The 22,185-nt window shown below is 46.5% G+C and overlaps 1 protein-coding gene across 12 annotated transcripts in view; it reads right to left on the reverse strand.

Moving 5' to 3' along the window:
* JADE1 (jade family PHD finger 1) overlaps positions 1 to 22,185 on the reverse strand; it is a 399,925-nt gene that overhangs the window by 24,595 nt on the left and 353,145 nt on the right. For 10 of the 12 annotated variants that reach the window (XM_060401007.1, XM_060401005.1, XM_060401006.1 and 7 more), the window contains 3 exons: positions 13,099 to 13,176; positions 2,947 to 3,032; positions 655 to 812 (listed from right to left, as the gene is read on the reverse strand). In XM_060401007.1, the coding sequence (XP_060256990.1) occupies positions 655 to 812; positions 2,947 to 3,032; positions 13,099 to 13,176 (322 nt within the window). Of the gene's footprint in view, positions 1 to 654; positions 813 to 2,946; positions 3,033 to 13,098; positions 13,177 to 19,538; positions 19,860 to 22,185 lie in introns of those variants that run through there. The other 2 variants (XR_009596989.1, XM_042234339.2) reach the window with 2 other exon arrangements.

Below are 22,185 nucleotides of genomic sequence, written 5' to 3' on the forward strand. Positions count from 1 at the left end.
TGAGGACATGATGGGGGAGAGGGCTGAGGGTAAACTCAGTCCACACTCAGTGATGGTGAAAGAGGGCGTTTCGCAAAGCAGGTAGCTGAGGCGGCGGTGAAGCCGGGCGCTCCCTCCCTGGGAGCAGCCTCAGACAGGTGAGCAAACAGGCCCAGCTTCATGCTGAGGCGGGTCATCAAAGATTGACCCTCAAAACCTTTCAGGGGAAAAGTGGTTTGGAAGTAAGATCGAGAGAAAGTCTCTCAGAACATGTGGGCAAAGGTTATTCAAGGAGAACTCTAAGGCATGGCCCTAGCCTGACAGGACTGCTCACCCCCGTCCTCCCCCAGAGGTAGAGCTGACCCAGCAGGACGATAGGCAGATACCCTTCCCCAGCAGAGCAGCCTCCAGGAGAGGGAGCCACTGTGCCTACATCCAGGTGTCCCCTACTTCCTGGGAAGTCCTAGAATTTACCTTCCTCTTGAGGAGAGCAGCACCTTTCCAAGGTGGAGGCCCATGGCACCACCTCTGGACCCAAGGCGTGTTTCTACCACATTTCTTATTCCCCCAGAAGCCCTACTGCTAACTCCAACACTGGCCCCCGCAGCCGGCTGGCTGGCAGGGCAGTAAGACCACTGCTGGGGGAGGGATGGCCCCTCTCCCAGGCACGTCTACCTGGCCACAGGCTGGGGGATGGTCCCAGGGCTCACTGGCACCTGGACCCCTTTCTCCCACTCCTGTCTCCAGGGGTCCGCCAGCACGTAGTACTCGTCCGGGTTCAGCTGGTAGGAGTCATGGAGCTTCATGGCAGTGATCAGGTCTGTCCTAAACACCTGGACAGGGAGAGCAAAGGGTTATTGACACTGGGTATTTGCATTCTTCTTCAGAGCACTGGCAGCTGCAGGGTAACCACGGTACTGCCATGTAACCAGGTCACTGTTTCAACAGAGAACCAGTCTGACCTACTGAGGAAACCCCTGGGCCTGCCAACACCCTGGACCGCGCTCAGGATGGGAGCGGCAGCAGCTCAGTGCACTCACTCCCTCCCTGGCTCTGCGAGACGGCCACGTCTGCACCAGCAACCACGACACAGGAACCTCAGTGTCCTCCCTGGGAAACTGCTAGCAGACTCCCAAGTCAGCAAGCAGGCTGCGGAAGACGCGTGCCTAAAAACCCCCGGAGGTAGTCATTTCACTCAAGGGCAACTTCCTGGTAAATGTTTACGACCTAGAACTCCACTAACCATGTAACAACACCAAGCCAAAACCCAGGGCCACCAGGGCTTCTCTTCCCACCTTCAGGCTGCCTCCACCCAGCCCCTGCCCCGCTGGGCACCAGGGCTTCCGGCGAGGTGACTGCAAGGCTGGGTTTTGGGTGGCCAATGCCAGGCAGAGCAAAGGCTGCAAAAATCTAGGAAAGAAGCCACGACAGACCAGTGGAGTCCAGGCAGAAATGAGCTTGTAAAGAATGTGCACTCCTTCACCTAGCATAACTTCTGCTAGGTAAGCAGCACTTGTCGGGGAAGGAGAGGAGGAGGAGAGATAAAGAAGAAAGCAAGCTACCAGCCTCTCCTCGCCCTGCCAAAACAGACCACAAGACTCCAAGGTACCCTCTGCCAAGAGAGCACCTCAATGCCTCATCGCAGGTCAAGGAGGGACCAACCACAAAGGGGACCCCCACACGCCTGCTGCTCCTGACGGAGACTTCCCACCAGGGCCTCGCCTCAGTCCGCTCGCATCTCAGAGCTACAAGAGGAAGTGCTGACCCTGGCATTAGCACCACCCCAAGTTGTATTTGGCACGAAGTGAGCCTGCATCTGTAAGCTACACTCTCTGTTTACACAAGTCACAATGCTGAACTCTCTCTTCTTGGGACAGGGAGTTCTTTCTTGTGCTGCGAAGTACAGTTCACATTATATGCCTGCTAATAGGTCCATATTTGTTTTTCCTGGTGACTTTTCAGGCTGGTGATCACTTTAATATACGTCACCACGATAAAGTCTGAGGCAGGGTCTGAATAAAAGGGCCGTGTCTCCAGCCTGCCATTTTGGATCTAGACCTTCCCCCTGTATGTCACTGAAGTCCCAGGAACTGGCAGGAGCCTGGCTATGCACCTTCAACAGAAGCCCAAGTGAGACCAGGGGCCCACGCCCCCCCCACCCCCCAGCTAAAGAGAGAAGGCCTTTCAAGTTTCAGCTCTACATCTTCAGGAAGAAAATTAGTTAAAAACATATTCCAACTAAGTCTGTTTAGTATCAATAGTAAATAAGGGAATCTGCCAAAGAAGAAAAAAAAAATCAAACTGAAGCAACAAGAAGAGAAAAGGCAGTCAGTCCACTCTTTCTGCACTGGAGACTCGGGAGGGGGTGCTCAAGACGGAGGCAGACACCCTCAAATGGACTTGCGCTCAGAGGTCTCCAGCAGTGTTCAACCTCAGCACTTCAAGTATGAAGTCATTTCAACTCAGAAACTTAAAAAAAAAAAACCAACAACCTGGAACAAAACACAGGTCAGGGCCAAGGCCAGCATCACCCAGACTGCCCAGCGCTGACACCAGGAGGGGTTCCAGCAGTGGGGACCGGTGCTCTCACACAGGGACCAGCTTCCTACAGTGCGTGCACGCTCAGTCGTGTCCGACTCTTTGCACCCGATGGACTGTAGCCCGCCAGGCTCCTGTCCATGGGATTTTTCAGTCAAAAATATTGAAGAACATAACTAATGACAGCTAACATGTACTGAGCACAATCTACCTCTGTGTATTAATCCACTTAATCCTCATAAGGATCCTGTAAGGTGAACACCTGTATTATCCCCATCTTACAGATTTGGAAACTGAGGAACAGAGGGATTACATAACTTACCCAAGAACGCACTGACATCAATATCAACAACCAGGTGTGTGTGTCAACGATATGCACTCACACACACATGTAGGACATGCACTGTCACGCCAGCACTCAGAAATTACCTCTGAAGGCTTTCGATCTTCAGGTCTGGAGCAGGAACTTCTCCCGTGCTGGGATCGGGAATTCTGGGACCAGGTAGTCGACAGGCCTAAAGACACAAATGTCCCAAGAAAAGCAATCAATAAGAGGTACACAAATCACGGAGTGTTCGCAGCAAGGCGCCCTCAGTGCCACCGCAGGAGACGGCCAGTGCCCTGCCGAGCTCTCCCCTCTCCCCAAGAGCTCCCCCACTCCCACCACACGCTCACTTCCCACAGCAAGCCAGCAAGACCACTCCGTAGCCAGCGGTCAAGGCCGCTGTGTCACAGCACACTCTCAGAGGGAAGAGGCACTCAAGCGCACCATGCAGCTAGTGCCTTCATCCACAAGCCTGCATTTCTTCGAGGTTCAGAGTCTCACAGTGCTAAGTATAAATCCAGAAGCTTTTAAGAAAAACTTTCAGGAACTTTTTAAACGCTAACATCATTGTGCTATATGCTAAACCCATAACCCAAAACATTAGGAAAAAATTTCTGACTCCACAAAAGAACTTAGCAATTCCTAGAACAGGAAAACTCTGACCTGCCACAGACTAGGGGCTGCAGCCAAATCACCTTTAAAATTGCCTGCTCCCCTCTCCCAGAAAACGCCTGCCGGCATCAGCTCTTCTCTGAGCTCGGAGGACAGGATGCTCTTATCCCATCATGTGGCCCCTTCCCCTGCTAAATCATGGAAACGGGGAGCCCCGCCAGGCTGCCTATGTCTCCTTAATGCCACAATGTCAGAGTTCCTCTTGCTCGAGTGTCCCTCCCCAGGGAGGGCTCGTCCATACCCACAGTCTCACCTGGGAGACTGTCAGACCTGCATTCCCACATCAGTGTCCCTCCCAAGCGCCAGGTCCATGCTCCCCTTCGGATCAGACATCAAGTGAGCCCCGGACGTTCCTAAGGTGGGTCAATTCAGCACTACAGTAACTGGGCTCAATATTTTATTCAACCCTGTTTTTCTTCTTCTTCTATTCAAGAGTCATTCTAAACTCTCCTCACTCAGGACACATCCAATTAATGGCCAAGTGGAATGCAGCTGCCCAGGACCTCGGCACCTCAGCCCCTCTCCTCCACCCGTCACTGCCTCCTGTCTCTGGATGCTGAATCACTGCCTGAGATCCGAAACCACCCTAATTACCTGCAGTGTGTCTAACTTCCTAATAACTCTCCTCCATGTCGAACAGACTCTAGCACTTCCCATAAATTAACACCACTGCCCCTTCCCCTGAAATAAAAACTAAAACCTGAGGGGGACTGCCATTCTATCAACAAAATCACTTTTCACTCAAACAGGAAACCCTTATCTCTACAGATTCCAGAGACAAGGGACACAATCAAAGCACCCTTAAGACCCTGGGGATATAAAGAAATAGATTCTGCATCTAAGCCTATCATCAGATTTGCCATGACGGAGACTAAGGGGATTGCCAAGCGTCCCTCAACAAGCAAGAGGACTACCACTGATGACCAGTCCTGAGGCTTGTTTACTGGGTCACTGACTGTGCTGTTAGGCCAGCAGAACAGATTTCCTACTGGTAACCATACTGAGTGGTTCAGTCTTAGACTCTTGAATGAACAAGAAAGTTTCACTCCCACACTAAAAGGCATACTGGGGTAAGTCTGACTTGCAGGAAGTTCTAAATCTGGTCACTATTGGGAAAAGGAAGACAAACCAAATTAGGAACCCAGAGAGGAAGGCGGCTGGGCAGCTCACGGTCTCTAGACAGGCTGTCTTGCCCCCTCCGGTCCCTGGGCCCAGCCTCCAGCAGCCCAGACAGGCTGCACAAGCAGACTCTGGACGGACTGCCCAGGAGCCCGGGGTGGGGGCAGAGATGCAGGGTGGAAAGGGGTGGCCCCTCTACCGTGAATCGCTATCTCAAGTGTTAGGGACAGCCTCCAGGCTGGTTCTCAAGGTTCCATGCAGCTGGCACAGAACTCAATCCAAGGAAGGGGGATCATTTTGAAACTTTTCCTAGGACTGCTTTCACATTCTTGAAAAATGTTGCCTGTTTTTAAAAACAGATATTGAAAACTGCTACAAATTTGGCATCTAATTATATTACCCGAGAGAAACGCTGGTCCACCCAGAAACAGTCTGCTTCTCTTCCTTTTAATTTGCCTAATGCACAAGGAGGAAGAGAAAAATTAATATTAAACTCACCCTGCAGAAAGGGCAAGATTGGGGGGAAAGCTAAGCTTAAATTATCACCAACATAAGAAATGCTCTTAGTTTACTTAGAAAGCCAAAAACCAGAAACCACCCAAATAGCAGCATATCCATACCGTGGGGTACTATCCGGCATTAAAAAAGAATGAGCTGGTGATACCTATAACATAGATGAATGTGGGAATAATTATGTGGAATGAAAAATGCCAGATAAAAAGAGTACATATTATTTCATTTATATAATACTCTGGAAAATATAAACTAATCTATAGTGACAGAAAGTAGATCAGAGGTTAACTGGGGAGAGAGGGAAGGGAAGGATTCTCTTCAGTTTTATGATTTCATGGGTGTAAACATGTCAACATGTATCAAAGTACACACTTTTAAGTGTGAGCAGAAAATAATTGCTGATTTTCTGCCATCCATTTACAATAAAGGAGAAGAAAACGCTCTATTTTCTCTATGCAGGTGGTCTGTACAGAACCTAGACTTGGCTGAACAGTGAGAAGCAGTTGGTCCCTCCCTCCCTTGTCCAGCAGCAGATACTTGTTGGCAATTTCCTCCCTCTAATTCACTTTAAAACTATGTAATAACTATTTACAACATACAGTACACCTAAGTCAGTGCTGTGCACACAGCAGATTCGTAATGTTTTGAAAAATGTCTTTAAGTGGGCAAAAATACAGTGTCGCTGTTCAGGACTATCACTCAAGAACTGATGGTGGCAGCTACTAAGAACATACTGCTGTTTTACCTATTAGAAGATAGGCTTTTGAGCTCAAGGAAAATGAGGTCACGGAAAATAAAGCATTAATGCCTCTAAAGACAGCGTAGTGGGGCCACTGCTTCCTGACGAGAACACACCTCCATCTACAAAGTCCACGGGAGGCTCCAAGCAATGCCTGATATCCCTACACGAGTTCTCTCTCAGCCACGTTCACTCTGGTTCTTCCCAGACCATGATCCAAGCAGAAGAATTCACACTAATTAAAAGTTATGATGTAGAACTTTTTAAGTATGTTGGGTTAAAAAAAAAATCAGTATTTCTAACACGAAAGGTCTAGGAGACAACGATTTACACTACAGTAAAATGCTGGCCACTCATTAGTCCTGAAAAGTCATGTGCTAAGATTATGCTGGGTTAAATGCTATATTTTGGTTTTGTTTTCAGAGTGCTGACATTTATTGATAAGCTGAGAATATGGCAAGCAAATTTTTTTGTTTTATTTTTTTGTTGCTTTCAGGAGAAGAGTTAGGAACTCTAAAAATTCAGCAGTAACATTTAAAATTACTCACTGCTGATACACAAGATATTATTACCTAAAGTCCACTCTACTAACAAGTGACTTAAATTCTTGACATGTACTTTTAGTATCAACAATTAATCTTATTAAACACGGAGAAGAATTAGCAAAAAATAAAGCCTTGCTTTGTTTTATTATCCCCACCTTCCCTTAAAACAGAAACGCAGGGGTGATGAAAGCGACAAAAGGCTCGCAGGTCGCGGCATCACGAGCAGGATCCTGTGCGTGCTCTGCGCTACTCACCCTGCTCTCTGGGTCTAGTCTGCATTTACCTTCACACTGTCTTTTGAAATATGGTCATGCTGTCTTGCCCTAGATCTAAAATAAGGGAAAAACCTCAAGAGTAAATCTAATACATATTGACACACCTCCAGCATTTGGTAGTTCGTGTTAAGCCTTCCAGGTGCTGCAACGCATGAAAGGTTCAGCAACAAGAGTGAATGGCAGGCAGCACAGGTGGGTGCTCACCCCACCAGAAATGCAAACTAGGCAAGAGCCTCACCCCTGACCAAATGGCGCATCTCCTACCTCAGAGCCCGCTCCTAGACCCTAAACATCACACTGGTGTTTTTAGAGTGCTGAACCAGCTTAACAAAATAAGATGCTTAGGACCAGCAAGTACGGAGCCCAGAGGGCCAGTCGGTGTCACAGTAGTGCAGAGTGGAGAGAGCAAGGCGAGGCCAGCCCTGTGCCAGTAAGGAGGTGCTACAGGATGTCCAGTCTGAGACAAGGGGACAGATCTAACACAGCTCCTATTTGCTTGCACTGTGTGATAGAAGACCCGCCTCCCACACCACTGCTCTTGCTACCAGGGGCTGCCCCCGCATCTCCCACAGCCCGACCCCCTTCCCTCCCAACACGGCTTGTTAGCTCTGCGGTTTATCTCCCAAAGCACAAAGCTTGATGGGTGTGTGTTCAGAGCACTGGCCCAGGAATGTTTCAACATACCTGGGCCTCCAACCAACTGACACAAATGTTGTGTTTCACAGTCACCCAGCCCTTCTGTTAAGTCCAAGTCCATGTAGCAGATCAGGTGCTAGTTGCTCCCTGAACCCAAGATGATGCTCTGCCCATCAATGTCGACAAGCCACAAGCTGGGTGTGACAAGAGATAAAACCATCTCCACGTGCCTAGGAGACATGCGTACAGCCCACATTCTGCGGTACTTGAGCCAAAATTCCCACATTTCAAGAATTTCTACACAACTCCTCGGTGTCACACGATTCAACTGATGGTGGGAAAGGAGCAAATTAAAGGTCCTGTCACACAGGAATAGAAGCAGAAGCAGAGTTATTAACCTTTATGCAAAAGAGAAACCGCTGAGAAACCCCTGAAGACTTGTCAGGAAGGAAACCAAGCACAGTCAAATAAACAAACAAAAAAAAGGGAAAGCAAGTTATTAAAAAATGTAACTAACACAAAAGGTCCAAATGAGAAAGTACGTTTCATCTGCTAAAAATTTTGGTCTTTCTTCACTGTTGATCTGTGAGCTGGAGAGAGCCCAGGAAAACAAAAGTCCTCACATAACTTCCTGTTTGTCACTCATCAACCTGCATTGCTAAGTGCAAAATTAGTTGGTTGACTTTTACTCAGCTGTTTTCTGTGTCTTTGTCATCACAACAGAGGGAGCAGAACTTGGCTGGGTAACTGGAAAAGACAGACGTGTTTCAGGGTCAGCACAGGGGTGTGAACCGGGAGACCAGGGAAGGCGTCCGCAAGGTGCCCGGCCCCTCAAGCCCTCGCCTCACCCTGGACCTTCCCATAGGGAGGTCAACACGGCCCTGTAATTTGGGGCATGAGGCAAAAATGGTTCCTAGACCCAATTCCAATACGTGCTTGTGGAAGCTTCCGCATCGTAACAAGCAACTACCAGGTGCCAGCAGCATGTCCAGGAATTCAACTCAATTCTGCCATGCAGACAGCACTAGATCCCACGGACTCAGTCCCAGCCTCCAAGCCCAGGTTGTTACCTGTGCTTCTGACAGGCAGAGGTTCCCAAGACCCTCAAGTCATTTGTTAGAGCAGCTCCCAGATCTCAAAGAAACATGTTCCATACTAGACAACCAATTTATTATAAAAAAGATACTGAAGGGGGTGAATCAATAGCCAATAAAGAGATACACAGGACAAGGCCTGGGCACAGGGCACGGGGCGTCCAAGCCCTCTCAGAGCACACCGGTCTTGCCCAGCCACCGCAGGGCCACCACCTGAAAGCTCACCGAACTCTGCTTCATTATGGAGGCATGAGTGACTACATCACTGGCCCACTCCATCTCCAGCTCCTCTCCTCCCCCCTGAGGCTGGGTGGAAACACTGAAAACGGCTGGTGGGCCCATTGTCGCATTTGCCAAAACCCCTGAAGACGGAGGCCCAAGGACTCAGAAGAAATAAAGCGCTTGCTTCCCGAGGCTGCGCCCTGGCACAAGGCATTAAACTTCCGAGACTGGCTGAGCCACCCTGTCCCAGGAGCCCAGCCCGTGAACACCCCAACGCGGTTTCACCCAACTGCAAGGCTGGCAGTCCAGGGCCCCTGGAGAAAGGCTTCCACAGCTATGCCTACAGCTGGAGACGGGCTTGCACTGGCGCAGAAAGTGCCTGTGCATCCCCAACTGTAAATACCATGCTGCTAGTCCCCTGGACCAAGCTAGAAATCAAAGCAAAGGGCTCCGGCCCAGGCGGCCAGCCGGGCCCAGCCAGGGCTACGTGGGGGCCCCAAGCTGATGTCTGCAGCTGTCTCTTCTCCACTTGGACATGCGAGGCGCTGGGCTGGAAGCTGCTGCCAAACTTCTGTCAAAAATACAGGCTGGAAAGGCTGAGGAGTGGCCACGGCACTGACACAGCCCTGGTTATGAGCAAGGCTTCCAAGCACCACACTAAGGGCAGGCTCAGCTCTGGGTACCTGAGTGCAGAGGCAGAAGGCACCCTGCTCACACCCACCATGTGCCTACATGAGAGGATGGTATCCAACGCACACAGGCAGGCTGGTGGCAGAGGCCCACACGGGACAGCAGCCGCCCTCAGAGAAGGTGGAAAGTGTGTTTATGGTGTAGATGTGTGCAGGCATCTATATGACCCGGCATTCTAAAGGTTCTAAATGAGAGCTGTTTGCCACAACCATCACCCACCCTAACGACCAAATCAGCAGGCCGAGACAGGCTGCACAGCCACAAAGTACCACCACATTCCACTGGATCAACCATGATGAGGCCAGCCTGCCTCGCTTCTATCAGCAGCTATCGTCTTCATCCTCTACCACCACCACTCAGTTTCCATGTGGAGCCTAGGGCAGAAGAAAAACCAGCTTTGTGGTCTACCTACATTAGCCCTCCAGCACATTATAAATATCTACCTTAGTCCTCCCTCCATCCTGCTTTCTTCAGGGAGACCAGCATAGACACAAACATATTAGCCGGAGGACAAAACCAGCCCATTACAAAGAAGGTGACTTGATGGATACACTTTTGGTGGGGGCTTTGGACACCTTTCTTCCTCCTAGAGCTCTGGGTGAAAAAACAGGTTTAGATGAAGCATCTGGTCTTCTATGGGCTGAACTATGTCCCCCGCAAACTTCTTATGCTGAAACATAACCCCGCAGTACCTCAGAATGTGACTGCATTATATTATTTGGACATAAAGCCTTTAAAATGGTGATTAAAATGATGGGCCCCAATCCAATGTCACTGGATCACAAGAAGGCATTTAAACACAGAGAGATATCAAGAATGCACAGGCTCAGAGAAAAGACCTATGAAGACTCAGTAAGACGGTGGCAGTCGGTCTGCAAGCCAAGCAGAGAGCCCTCAGGAGAAAGCTAACCTGCCACCATCTTGACCTTGAAATTCCAGCCTCGAGAATCATGAGAAGTAAATGTCTGTTGTCTAAGCCACAAAGGCTGTGGGATTCGTTATGTCCGCCGGCAATGATAAATGGAAGGGCCTCTGGACAGCTGACAGGCCCGGACTGGGCCAGGGTCCAGAACTACACTGTCCACTATGGTAATCTCTAGCCATGTGGCTTTTTAAATTTTAATTAAGATTAAATAAAAATTTAAAACTCAGTTCCTTACTTACACTAGAACATCTCCCTTCCATTGGGCAGCTCTATTCCAGAAAGCAGAAGGGTCTAAGTCTGAGAGAACATCATAGGAGAACTTTTTGTGACTGAGCCCTCCCAAGTGGACAAGAGACCCAAGTCAGAGCAAGCACAGACCTACTCCTCAACCAAAAATGCAAGGGAAGAGGCCTCTCGGGGCCTTTCATCAAGCACTGGAAGTAATTCATGAACCCTTCTTCTGATTAGTTCTGAATCTAAAAAGCAATGTTTCCTTTTTGCAATTGCTGCAGGGCAACACTGTGTATTCAGCAAGCAGCAAGCACTTACTGAGTGCATACAACTCCAGAGGACACTTTGACAGGCACCCGAGGTGCAAGAAAGGGATCCCTAAGCTTGTTTTTGCCTCAAGGAGTAAAAAGCCTAAGTAAATATTAAAGAAAACAAGTAGTGAGGGCCGTGAACCAACAAGTACCAAGAAGTTTAGAAGGCATTCCCAACGGCTCCCACGGAGCGGGGGGTGGGTGAGGGGGTGCAGCCCCTCCACACAGTCCCCTGAAACAGAAGGCCAGCCCCTCGCCAGAGTACTCACTCCCGTGCCTCTGCTTTCCTCACCCAGTCCACGCCCGCCTCGTGCTAAAGGTCAGCTCCCACTGTCTGTCCGGGAGGGTCCCAGCCCTTCCCCATCTGGTCACAGCTTTCCCATCACCACCAATTCTCCTCCGAGCTGCTCCATGCCTGCACCCAAAGCTCCAATCAAACTGTGTTTGAGTTCCTCTGTTTCTAATAGCTCTGCTGGCTGTCAGTGTGCTGCCCACAGCAAAGCCTTGCTTCCTAATTTGCTGTTTTTAATTCTGCTGCTTTTAATCTGCAGGAAGTGAAGAAGAACTAAAGAGCCTCTTCATGAAAGACGAGAGTGAAAAAGTTGGCTTAAAGCTCAACATTCAGAAAACTAAGATCATGGCATCCAGTCCCATCACTTCATGGCAAATAGATGGGTAAACAGTGGCAGACTTTATTTTTCTGGGCTCCAAAATCACTGCAGATGGTGACTGCAGCCATGAAATTAAAAGACACTTACTCCTTGGAAGGAAAGTTATGACCAACCTAGACAGCCTATTAAAAAGCAGAGACATTACTTTGCCAACAAAGGCCCGTCTAGTCAAGGCTATAGTTTTCCAGTAGTCACGTATGGATGTGAGAGTTGGACCATAAAGAAAGCTGAGTGCCGAAGAATTGATGCTTTTGAACTGTGGTGTTGGAGAAGACTCTTAAGAGTCCCTTGCACAGCAAGGAGGTCCAACCAGTCCATCCTAAAGGAAATCAGTCCTGAATATTCATTGGAAGGACTGATGCTGAAGCTGAAACTCCAATACTTTGGCCACATGATGCGAAGAACTGACTCACTGGAAAAGACCCTGATGCTGGGAAAGACTGAGGGCAGGAAGAAAAGGAGACGACAAAGGATGAGATGGTTGGATGGCACCACCGACTCGATGGACATGAGTTTGGATAAACTCCAGGAGTTGGCGACGGACAGGGAGGCCCGGACAGGGAGGCCCGGCGTGCTACAGTCCATGGGATCACAAAGTCAGACACGACTGAGTGACTGAACTGAACTTAACTGAACCTGCCAAAACTTGGAGCACAGAAAAACAACAGTTTGCATAAAACAATTTCATCCCTCAGGACTCCTCAATTTCTGTCTCCTCTATAGGTTTCCCTGGCCCCTCCCTGCTCTGAATGTGTGTCTACATATATTCATTTCCACAGTGCATAGAAAGGCATCTCCAACTGCGTTGATGAGATCCAGCTCTGATGGAGAGTCATGTGTCAAAGACAGATCCTTGTAAACAGGCCTAATACCTTTCCCATCACTCAGCAGAGTAAGCAATCTTTCAAGGTTTCCCAAATCTGATCTGTAATACAAAACATAAGATAATGGGCCAGAGCTCAGGCACGCTGCTAGGTTCAAAATTTCCTTGTTATCTGAAAGACACTCTTCCCTGGGTCGTCTGTGAGCTTCCCAATACACAGACGCTGTGTGACATTTATTTTGACTGCCTGGAAGCCAACTAACTTCTGGTTCTCAGCTGCACTGTGAAAATATGAGGATGCCAGAGAGCTGAGTCGCAGACAGTAGTATTATTAAATACAGTCATGTTCAAATCCACTGAAGAGCGCTGACTCGTGACCTACTAAAAACCTGTGCTTGATATTTTCACATCACACCAGGCAGCCCATCTCCCTTTGTATCAGGCTGGACTAGTTAATAATTAACTGGCTTCGATTAAGTTCCCTTTTCATAAAAAGCAACTGTGAAGTGCTATAAATGATGTTTAGGAAAAACAGACACACCAGTGACTCTGGAAACTGGATTATTCACCTTTGGACAACAAACAGGAAGCCTGAGGAATGCCACCTGCCTCACCCAGCAAGATAAAGACCGGCAGCATCCCACTCAGATGTGATACTCAGGCCTTGGCTCTTTTCTGACCTCCCTGATACATGAAGCGCCTCAGCTCTTTAAAGCATTACATTAAAAAATCCTGTTTTTACATGGACCCAAACCCTGGTAGGCTCCAAGAACAACAAAGCAGGACTTACTGCCATTGTCGTCAGAATCCTCACTGCTGCTGGGAAGGCGACCTCGTTTCATGATCTCCCCGGGAAACAGCAGGCAGCCTGCAAAGCAATGAGACAGCACTTAACCCAAGATGATAATACACAACCATCAAGTTGTGCTTCAGATGGCAGCCCAGGATTTACAGCACACAAAAAGGAAACAATCGGCTTTAAGTAGCATTTGAATTATAAACAGTAAAAAGACCAAAGACACATAATTAGGTGCAATTCTTAACAGAACAGGTTCAAAAAGGAGGGGGAGAGGTGGAGAAATTACACATCAGCAGGTCTCCCAAAGGTGCCAGGCTTCTCTCTCACTCCTGTGACATTATCACTACAACTACTCCGGGAGTCTCTTTAGCTGACTGGCAGCAAGCTCTGCAGAGAAAACCCCATGGCAATGAGCACAGTGCTTCCTCACTATATACAGACTCATATTTTACAGGTGTATTGGGAAGGGTGGTTAGGGACAGGGTATGCCGGCATGTGTGAATATCTACACTGCACTGGGCAGCATTGCTTCTCCGGCAAATACTACTGAAAGAACCCTAAAAACGGAATACCTAGAATTCTAGGGACAGAACAAATGGGACACTGGGAATGCAAACACCTATCCTAGTCATCTCCAGCACCCCAGCAATTCATTCTTATCTAGACTCCTCCCCTTTACTCAGGAGGAAAACTCAAGTCTAAAAGGTTTAAGCGGTGACCTGCCCAAGGTCACATTGTGAGCAGGAAAAATCCAAGTTCACTACCTTTTTCCCAGCTCCTTACAGGCCTTGTCCAACCCAACTCAACCAAATGAAGAAAGCAGTCTGAGCACTCAGCCTACCCAGCCAGCTCCTGCCAGGCAGCTGGTGGTAACAGGCCTCCAGCGCCACAGAACAGAGAAAGAGGGCGGTGGACTGGGACTGACGGCCACCACCCAACTCCTACAGATGACCGTGAGGTTACATTCAGACAGGGCAGCTTTCTAAACACAACCAAACACCTTTTCCAAACTGAAAATTACTCATCACCTTGACCTCTTTAGGGCCCAAATACTACTGCCAGATCGGTAATTCCCAAAGAGAGAGGAGGGCTTTCCAAGTCAAAGTATGGTTGGTGAGCCATCCCCTCCCCGCTCAGCCTCTCGGAAAAGTATATCCCAAAAACTCTCCCTCCCTGGGAACCCCACCATCACAATGTGATGAGTTTCTAAGAGTGGGGCACACAGGAACCCTGTGGGGAAAGAATGTGGAGCATCACTACGCTAGAACAGAACAAGACAGAAACTGCTCTACGAGTCAGAAATAAAAACCCAAAGGTCCGCTCCAAGTGGAACTGGAAAACTTAAGAAAAGCTGAATGCATGCCATACAATGCATCTGCTCCCACCTTCAAAACAGACCTATATGGTTCTTTCAAACATTCTATACTAAAATCTATACTATACTGAAATCTATACTGAAAATTTCCTTTCTGAGACACTCACCAGTTAAAGTTTGTATGTTTTTACCAAATGATTCTTCAAAAGATGATTAAAAGAATCTCCAAGAGGAAGCCAGGACATGAGTCCTGATCTGGGTCACAGGTAGCATCAACAGTCATAAAATCTACAGCCCCACCCACAGCCCTGGCTTTTCTGCAGAGCCCTCTTCACCCGTAACTCTAACACCCAGCAACCTAGGGCAGGCCCACCCCAGAGAAAGTTCCTCAGTCGGCAAACTCCTGTGGCCCACTGCCCATGTGATTATCCTCCCTGCCCTGTCACCCTCTGCCAAAACGCCAGGTGCTGACAGCTGAGCTGTCCTCTCACTTTCTAGAAGGCACCCCTGCCCCCGCACCAAACGGGGGAGGAGGCACCAGGCAAAAACAGAAAGGCAAAGACCCACTCGTTCCCAGTAACAGCTTCAGCTCCTAAATCCTGCACTGCACGAGAGTTTGAGAACAAGAAAAAGAGAAAAAGAAAGTGTTTCCTAAAGAGGAATTCCTTAAGAGTCACAGTGTGAAGCATCAGGGCAAGAAAAACACAGTCCCCCCATCATGAGCAGGTGTTAAGAACGGTGAGGAGGAGAAAGAGGCTGAGAAAGCCCATAAGCTCTCCCCAGCTAGAAATGAGGCAACAGATGTTGGCTGCATCTTCACTGATTCGGACAACTAGCTTTACCTAAACAGAAGAGTTCGGAAAACTCAGAATCTTTTTACACCAAAATGCTCTCCTCCTAGTGTTCACACACAGCTCTCAGAGAAAGCACATGCTTTCAACAGCCACTATATGCAAAATGCAAGCACTGGCCAAAACGGATGATGCTCCTAACATGCAAAAATACGCAAGTAAAAGGAAAGTAAGAATGGTATTTCCCTTCTAATGAACTCCATTCTCACCAGCCCTGGAAGAGCCTGAGTAAAACAGGTGAAGTATGCTGTGCGTGCTGCACTTCTCCAGGGAACCTGCACCGTGACGGGGCGCGGGCACGCCAGCATCGCTGCCTCTGTGGCTCTGAGGTACTTAAACCTTGACATCAGGCTGATTTACCTCACCTGGGGTTACTTACTCCATCAAGAAATCAAAGTATGCACATGTTACTGTCTTTAAGACACACAATACAGTGGTTGTAAGCTGCAAACATCTGTCCAATGAAAGCCAATAGAGCAAGCAGAAGGCCCTCAGCATCATTTAGGGCACTCGCTGATTATTATCTAGATGGCAGTAAGATAAGTAATAATCAATTAAAAGGGCTACTTGCAACGCTCCAGAGAAAGCAACAAGAAGACCTAATAGCATATAATGCATCCCACAAACATCTGAATGTCTAATGCATGAGGAGGTGCTGGAGCACAATGACTACGTCTGATCTCAGGGAGCTCCCGGGCTAGCTGACAGACTGGTCAGCAGGAATTCAACACGGTGAGTGCTCGACAGTGGTCAACACAAGGCTAGAGAAACACACGCTGATGGCATTGTTAAGATTCTGAGCTGAGTCCTGAAGAACAAAGAGGTAACAAAGAGCGGCAGCACATTTTGGGCAAAACACTGTATACTTATAAAACCTAGCATATTACTCTCCGCAGTGCCTTCATATTCAGAATCTTACTATTTGCTCACTTATTTACTAATATGTATCTCTTCTTGGGCTTCCCAGGTGGCTCAGCGGTGAACACACCTGCCAAAGCACGAGGCGTGGGTTCGATCCCTGGGCCGGGAAGGTCCCCTGGAGAAGGAAATGGGAACCCACTCCAGTGTTCTGGCCTGGGAAATCCCATGGACAGAGGCGCGTGGTGGGCTAAAGCCCATGGGGTCACAAAGAATCATGATTCAGCGACTAAGCAACATCAGCAACAATCCTTTCTTACCTTTCTGTTCAATTGCAAAGGCTCATCATTCCATAATATGTGATCCCAAGTCCCCCTACTGCCCCGCCAGGTCTTCAGCCACCTACACCTAGACTGCTTTAGGCACCAGCCTTCCTTTCTCCATGCCCACGGTTTTCTTTGTTGTTCTGTCACTAAGTTGAGTCCAACTCTTTGCAACCCCATAGACAAGAGCATGCCAGGCTTCCCTGTCCTTCACTATCTTCCAGAGTTTGCTCAAACTCATGTCCATTGAGCTGATGATGCCATCCAACCATCTCATCCTGTCACCCTCTTCTCCTCCTAACCTCAATCTTTCCCAGCATCAGGGTCTTTTCCAATGAGTCGGCTCTTTGTATCAGGTTGCCAAAGTACTGGAGCTTCAGCATCAGTCCTTCCAATGAATATTTCTTTTAGGATTGACTGGTTTGACCTCCTTGCAGTCCAGGGGATTCTCAAGTCTTCATCAGCACCACAGTTTGAAAGCATCAATTCTTCAATGCTCAGCCTTCTTTATGGAATTATTACAGCAAATTAATCCATCCTGTAAGGTGACCTCTCCAAGCCATTTCCTCTGCCAATCTCTCCGTTTCACACTGCAAATGGCTCCAGCTAGAAACCCAGGGTTTCCCACCACCTGGCCCCTCCCTGCTCTACCCAAACATCTCTCCTACCAAGACCCCCTAATCAGCTTGCCTGGCCTCTATCATAAAACACCTCTTCTTTCCAGCCTCAGCCTCTGCGCCCAGTGCTCCTTGGCCCTTTCCTCCTCACCCATCCATCCCAATCCCATCTCTTCTCCAGGGCTCAGCTCAAAACCACCAAGTACCATCCACCACTCCAATTAAAACCATTTACATTCAGTACCACTCATTTCACCTTTTTCATCTTTTAGAACTTTTTCACTCAGCCTTTTAATGTACTATTTTCTTTAACATGCAATCAACTCCTGCCTTGCATCATCACTCAAATATTTTATACAAGTGTGTCTCTAAAAGGTTATAGTTAAATTCTAGAGAACAGAGATTCTCTTGGATTAAATGTGAAATAAAGACTTCACAGAAATGGGTCTTAAGCAAAACTTCAAAAAAAAAAAAAAAAAAACGACTTCAAAGGGCAGCTACAACAGGCACCCCCGGAACTCTGGGTCCAGTCCTCAACAGGGCTCTTCTAACATTCTATCTGATTTCATCAAAACTGGCTTCAATGTGATACAATTTACGGGAGCCTGGAGTGTCCATTTGCCATGAGAAGCATAACAGCTAAGTAGACAAAATACTAATTATTAGGCATTTGGGACTTTGCCCAAAAAGCAAAAAAACTACCTAGGAAACCTGATTATAATATGAACACTGCCTAGAAAGGCCAAGTAAGAGGAAGTCATTGGCCAAAGACCCTGGCTGGATCAGTCAAGTGACAGTCCTTTGGAAACGGGGAGGACGAGCCGAGACAACCAGGTGCGCGTGGTAGCTGCGCAGGGCACCATCTCCTCAGGAAGCACAGGCGACATCCTGCATGCAGACCACTCTCCTTCAGCCTCTCCTGCCACACGTGTTAAAAAGCAGTGGATTAGTTAACATGTTCATTCAATTAAAACTGCATCAAGTTAGATGCCAAAGATATGATGAACAAGGTAGGGAATGGCCCAAAGGGAGATACAGTAAGCAGATATCTAGATAACTAGCTGCAGTGTGGTAACTGTTATGAAGACCTGGGTTCAATCCCTGGGTCAGGAAGATTTCCCAGAGAAGGAAATGGCAACCAACGCTAGCATTCTTGCCTGGTACAGATGACCCTGTTAGGCTACAGTCCACAGGGCTGCAGAGAGTCAGACATGATTGAGCAACTAACACTTTCACGGGATATGTACATGAGACAGCAAGCTGCCTCAAAACCTTCAAATTTATGTTTTCCTTGGACTGAAATTAGGGTGGAGAATCGGCAGGCACTAAGTTAAGAGCAGCCCTTAGCTGAAGGAACCCATCCCCAAGTGGTTCAGGAATTTGCAAGGGAACAAATTTAGTGACCTGGGTGTGGTTCCAGGGAGGCATGACTGGTATGTGACTCTAGCCAAGAAAGAATGAGAAATGACCCTGGAGGACAGAAAGAAGAACTTTTACAAAAGAATAAGATGATTAAGAATTTCAGAATGTTTATTCAGTGCTACACCTGGGAAAAAGACAGATTTGAGGAACTGTCCCGTTATTAGAATCATTCTGTGGTGGAACAGGGACCATTTATCAGGCCATAAACTCTACAGCTATACTAAGGATTGCACCCTAGTGATTTTCATTGCTTATGGTTTATATGCAGAAAGGCTATTTTTTTCAAAGTATCAATTTTGTCCAGTATGTTTTCATTCTTCACTCTCAAGAAGTTCTAGAAAGTACTCAAAGACCTCTACATATTCCTTCTCTGTGTATCACTTAATACATAACTAATGCAGTGGATGAAGGGGGCTTCCCAGGTGGCGCTAGTGGTAAAGAATCCACCCGTCAATGCAGGAGTCAAGAGACTTGAGCTCAATCCCCCCGTCAGGAAGATCCCCTGGAGTAGGAAATGGTAACCCACTCCAGTATTCGTGTGGGAAAATCCCACAGAGGACCCCGGTGGGCTATAGTCCATGGGGCCAAGAAGAGTCGGACACGACTGAGTGACTGCACACACCCACACAATGCAGGATGAATGACTGAGTTCCTGAATGTAAACTCTATCCTATGTTCAACTCAGCTTTAGAGAATGTGAGACACTTCACTTTAATATCTACTTGACCTTTAGTTGGAGTAACTTCTATTAATTTTCAAATTTATAAGGTGTCCTTCCATTCTCTGTCAAAGTTAATAATCTAATATTTAAATGTACTATATTTTTAAATGTATTTAGCATATGTATAATATAAAAACATACATTAAAGAACTGACTTTCAGACACCAAGAAGTCTTACATAAAGACAAAAGATTTTGAAATGAGGTGGCTCTATTTGCTAAGTTCAGACATTCAAATATTATTTTTAAACACTATGCAACATGATTTGGTCCCTTAGTCACTGGTCATAGACTATTAATACTTCCCCCATAAAGAAAGACTCACATTTTCTTAATAGATCTTCTTTCTTCTTATCTTCAATGAGTGTGAAAGTGAAAGTGAAAATGAAGTCGCTCGGCCGTGTCTGACTCTTTGCGATACTGCGGACTGTAGCCCACCAGGCTCCTCCGTCCATGGGATTCTCCAGGCAAGAATACTGGAGTGGGTTGCCATTTCCTTCTCCATTCAAAGAGTATACATTACCCCAAATAAAATACCCAAATATAATAATGACCTATACTTCAAAGTAATCTCTTATCCATCCATAAATGAATGTGAACAAGATCAGCTGGTTTCTTATCTCAGTTTTTATAGCAAACATTAATGTCTTAGACATAAAGTTTTCAAATTAACAACACTATCTAAATTCAAATGCTCAGAGTTTAAAAATACTAGTGTGACTGTAACTCAAACCCAGATTTCTCACTTTAACCAAAAATTATATCTGGTCAAAAAGACAGTCATAGATTTGATATAACTGACAAACTGCTTAGATCGTAAGTGTTAAAAGCTTTAATCTTGTCTAAATATTTCAACTCAGAAAAAAAGAACTTATAAAAATGTGTCTGTTATAATGTCATGTATCAAAATTTATTTAAAGGACATGGTGCCCAAGCTTCTACAGTCTCTGCAGGGACATCCACTTGAAAATATTCAGCTGAAAAAGAGTTTATATTAGCAACAAATAACCTACCACCTCTCCCCAAGAAAAGATTTTAATAACTGCCCAGATAATCATAAATGCAATACTCATCCCTGTGAATGTTACTAATAAAACCCAAGTGCTGTAACACACTAGTTCACCATTAAGTTCTTTATAAGTTATTTTTAAAACCGGACTTTAAAAGTAAATAAATTTTTTCAAGATTTTAAGAAATTTATAAATGTGAGTGGTTCTGAATGAATCACAGGCAGCTCCCATTTGCCTTTATAAGTAATCCAATCTCTGTTCATGAGCCCTAAAATAATCTATTAAATCCCTCCTAGGTCTCTGTAATTGATGACAATTAGAGTCAGCACCTGAAGAGCAGTTATGATAAAACATTCCAACCATCTGTATTTGGGATGTATTTTTGTTCTCTTTCCATGAATTCACCCCAAACAATATAAGGCAACCAGACATCATGGACTCCAACCCTGAGCTTCTACCCGTTTCCATCTACTCAGAATTCCTTTTTAGTAGATCTGTATGTTCAGATGTTGGAAGTACCAAAACACATACCAAGAAAGAAACACCCACAAACTGCAGGGGAGAAAAATGGAATATCAGCCCATTTACATATAAAAGAGGGAAGATATATATATACACACAACTGCTTGCATATTCATGGAAAATTTCTGGAGTGACTGCAGAGTTCTAGACTGAATAGGTTGGGAAAGTTTACTTCCATTTATGACCTTTTACAGCATATGACCTAGACAGCATATTAAAAAGCAGAGACATTACTTTGCCAGCAAAGGTCCATCTAGTCAAAGCTATCGTTTTTTCCAGTAGTCATGTCTGGATGTGAGAGTTGAACTATAAAGAAAGCTGTGTGCTGAAGAATTAATGCTTTTGAACTCTTGAGAGTCCCATGAACTGCAAGGAGATCCAATCAGTCCATCCTAAAGGAGGAAATCAGTCCTGAATATTCATTGGAAGGACTGATGTTGAAGCTGAAACTCCAATACTTTGGCCACCTGATGTGAAAAACTGACTCACTGGGAAAGACCCTGATGATGGCAAAGATTGAAGCCAGGAGGACAAGGGGACGACAGAGGATGAGATGGTTGGATGGCATCACCGACTCAATAGACATGAGTCTGGGTAAACGCCAAGAGTTGGCGATGGACAGGGAGGCCTGACATGCTGCAGTCCATGAGGTCGCCAAGAGTCAGACACAACTGAATGACTGAACTGAACTGAATGACCTTTTAGATGATTTTATTTTTTTACCATGATCCTGCACTATGCTATTTGTTAATAGTAAAGATTTAAAATCCAGAACTGTTGTTTCTTGCTCCTCACATTATAGAAGACCCTGGGAGCACAGCCTCTTGGCCCCACACAGGCACCAGCCAATAAACTGCATATATTCAAAGTATATGAATATATATACGAACTACATGTATTGAGCAGCTACCAATAAACTACATATATTCCACCTCCTTCCTGAGATGCAGTATCAAAGGCTCATCTTGTTTTAAAATACCTGATGAAATAGCATAGGAGGAAAAAAAACAGAAAAGGTAACAGGATAATGCCGTAAAATGCTACTATCACTCATTCATTATTTCATTCAAAAGTGCAAGTTTTCAAAACATAAGAATAGCCATTGTACCAGCAGCAGGTCACTAAAAATATATGTGGTAAGAATACAGAAACTAACTCGGACAAGAACACTAGGGTTTAAACTACCTTTAAAGAATTCAAAGTCAAATAAATACTCAACCTCTTATCCATGTCAAGAGCAGTACTATTTTGGGGGAAAGAAAAAAAAAAGCTACATTCCAGAGATGGTTACCAAACACACCATTTCCTCTACCCATGGCAGGCATGGTTAATAAATTAGGTCATTCTTTTTTTCCACAAGCCCAGGCGTGACCTCAGAATCCTCCTTAACACTTAACACAGTGCTATTGCTCTGTGTCAACATTCACATGAAAGATGCAG

This window comes from Ovis aries, chromosome 17 (genome assembly GCF_016772045.2).
Source record: "Ovis aries strain OAR_USU_Benz2616 breed Rambouillet chromosome 17, ARS-UI_Ramb_v3.0, whole genome shotgun sequence".
In the NCBI taxonomy this organism is placed as follows: domain Eukaryota; kingdom Metazoa; phylum Chordata; class Mammalia; order Artiodactyla; family Bovidae; genus Ovis; species Ovis aries.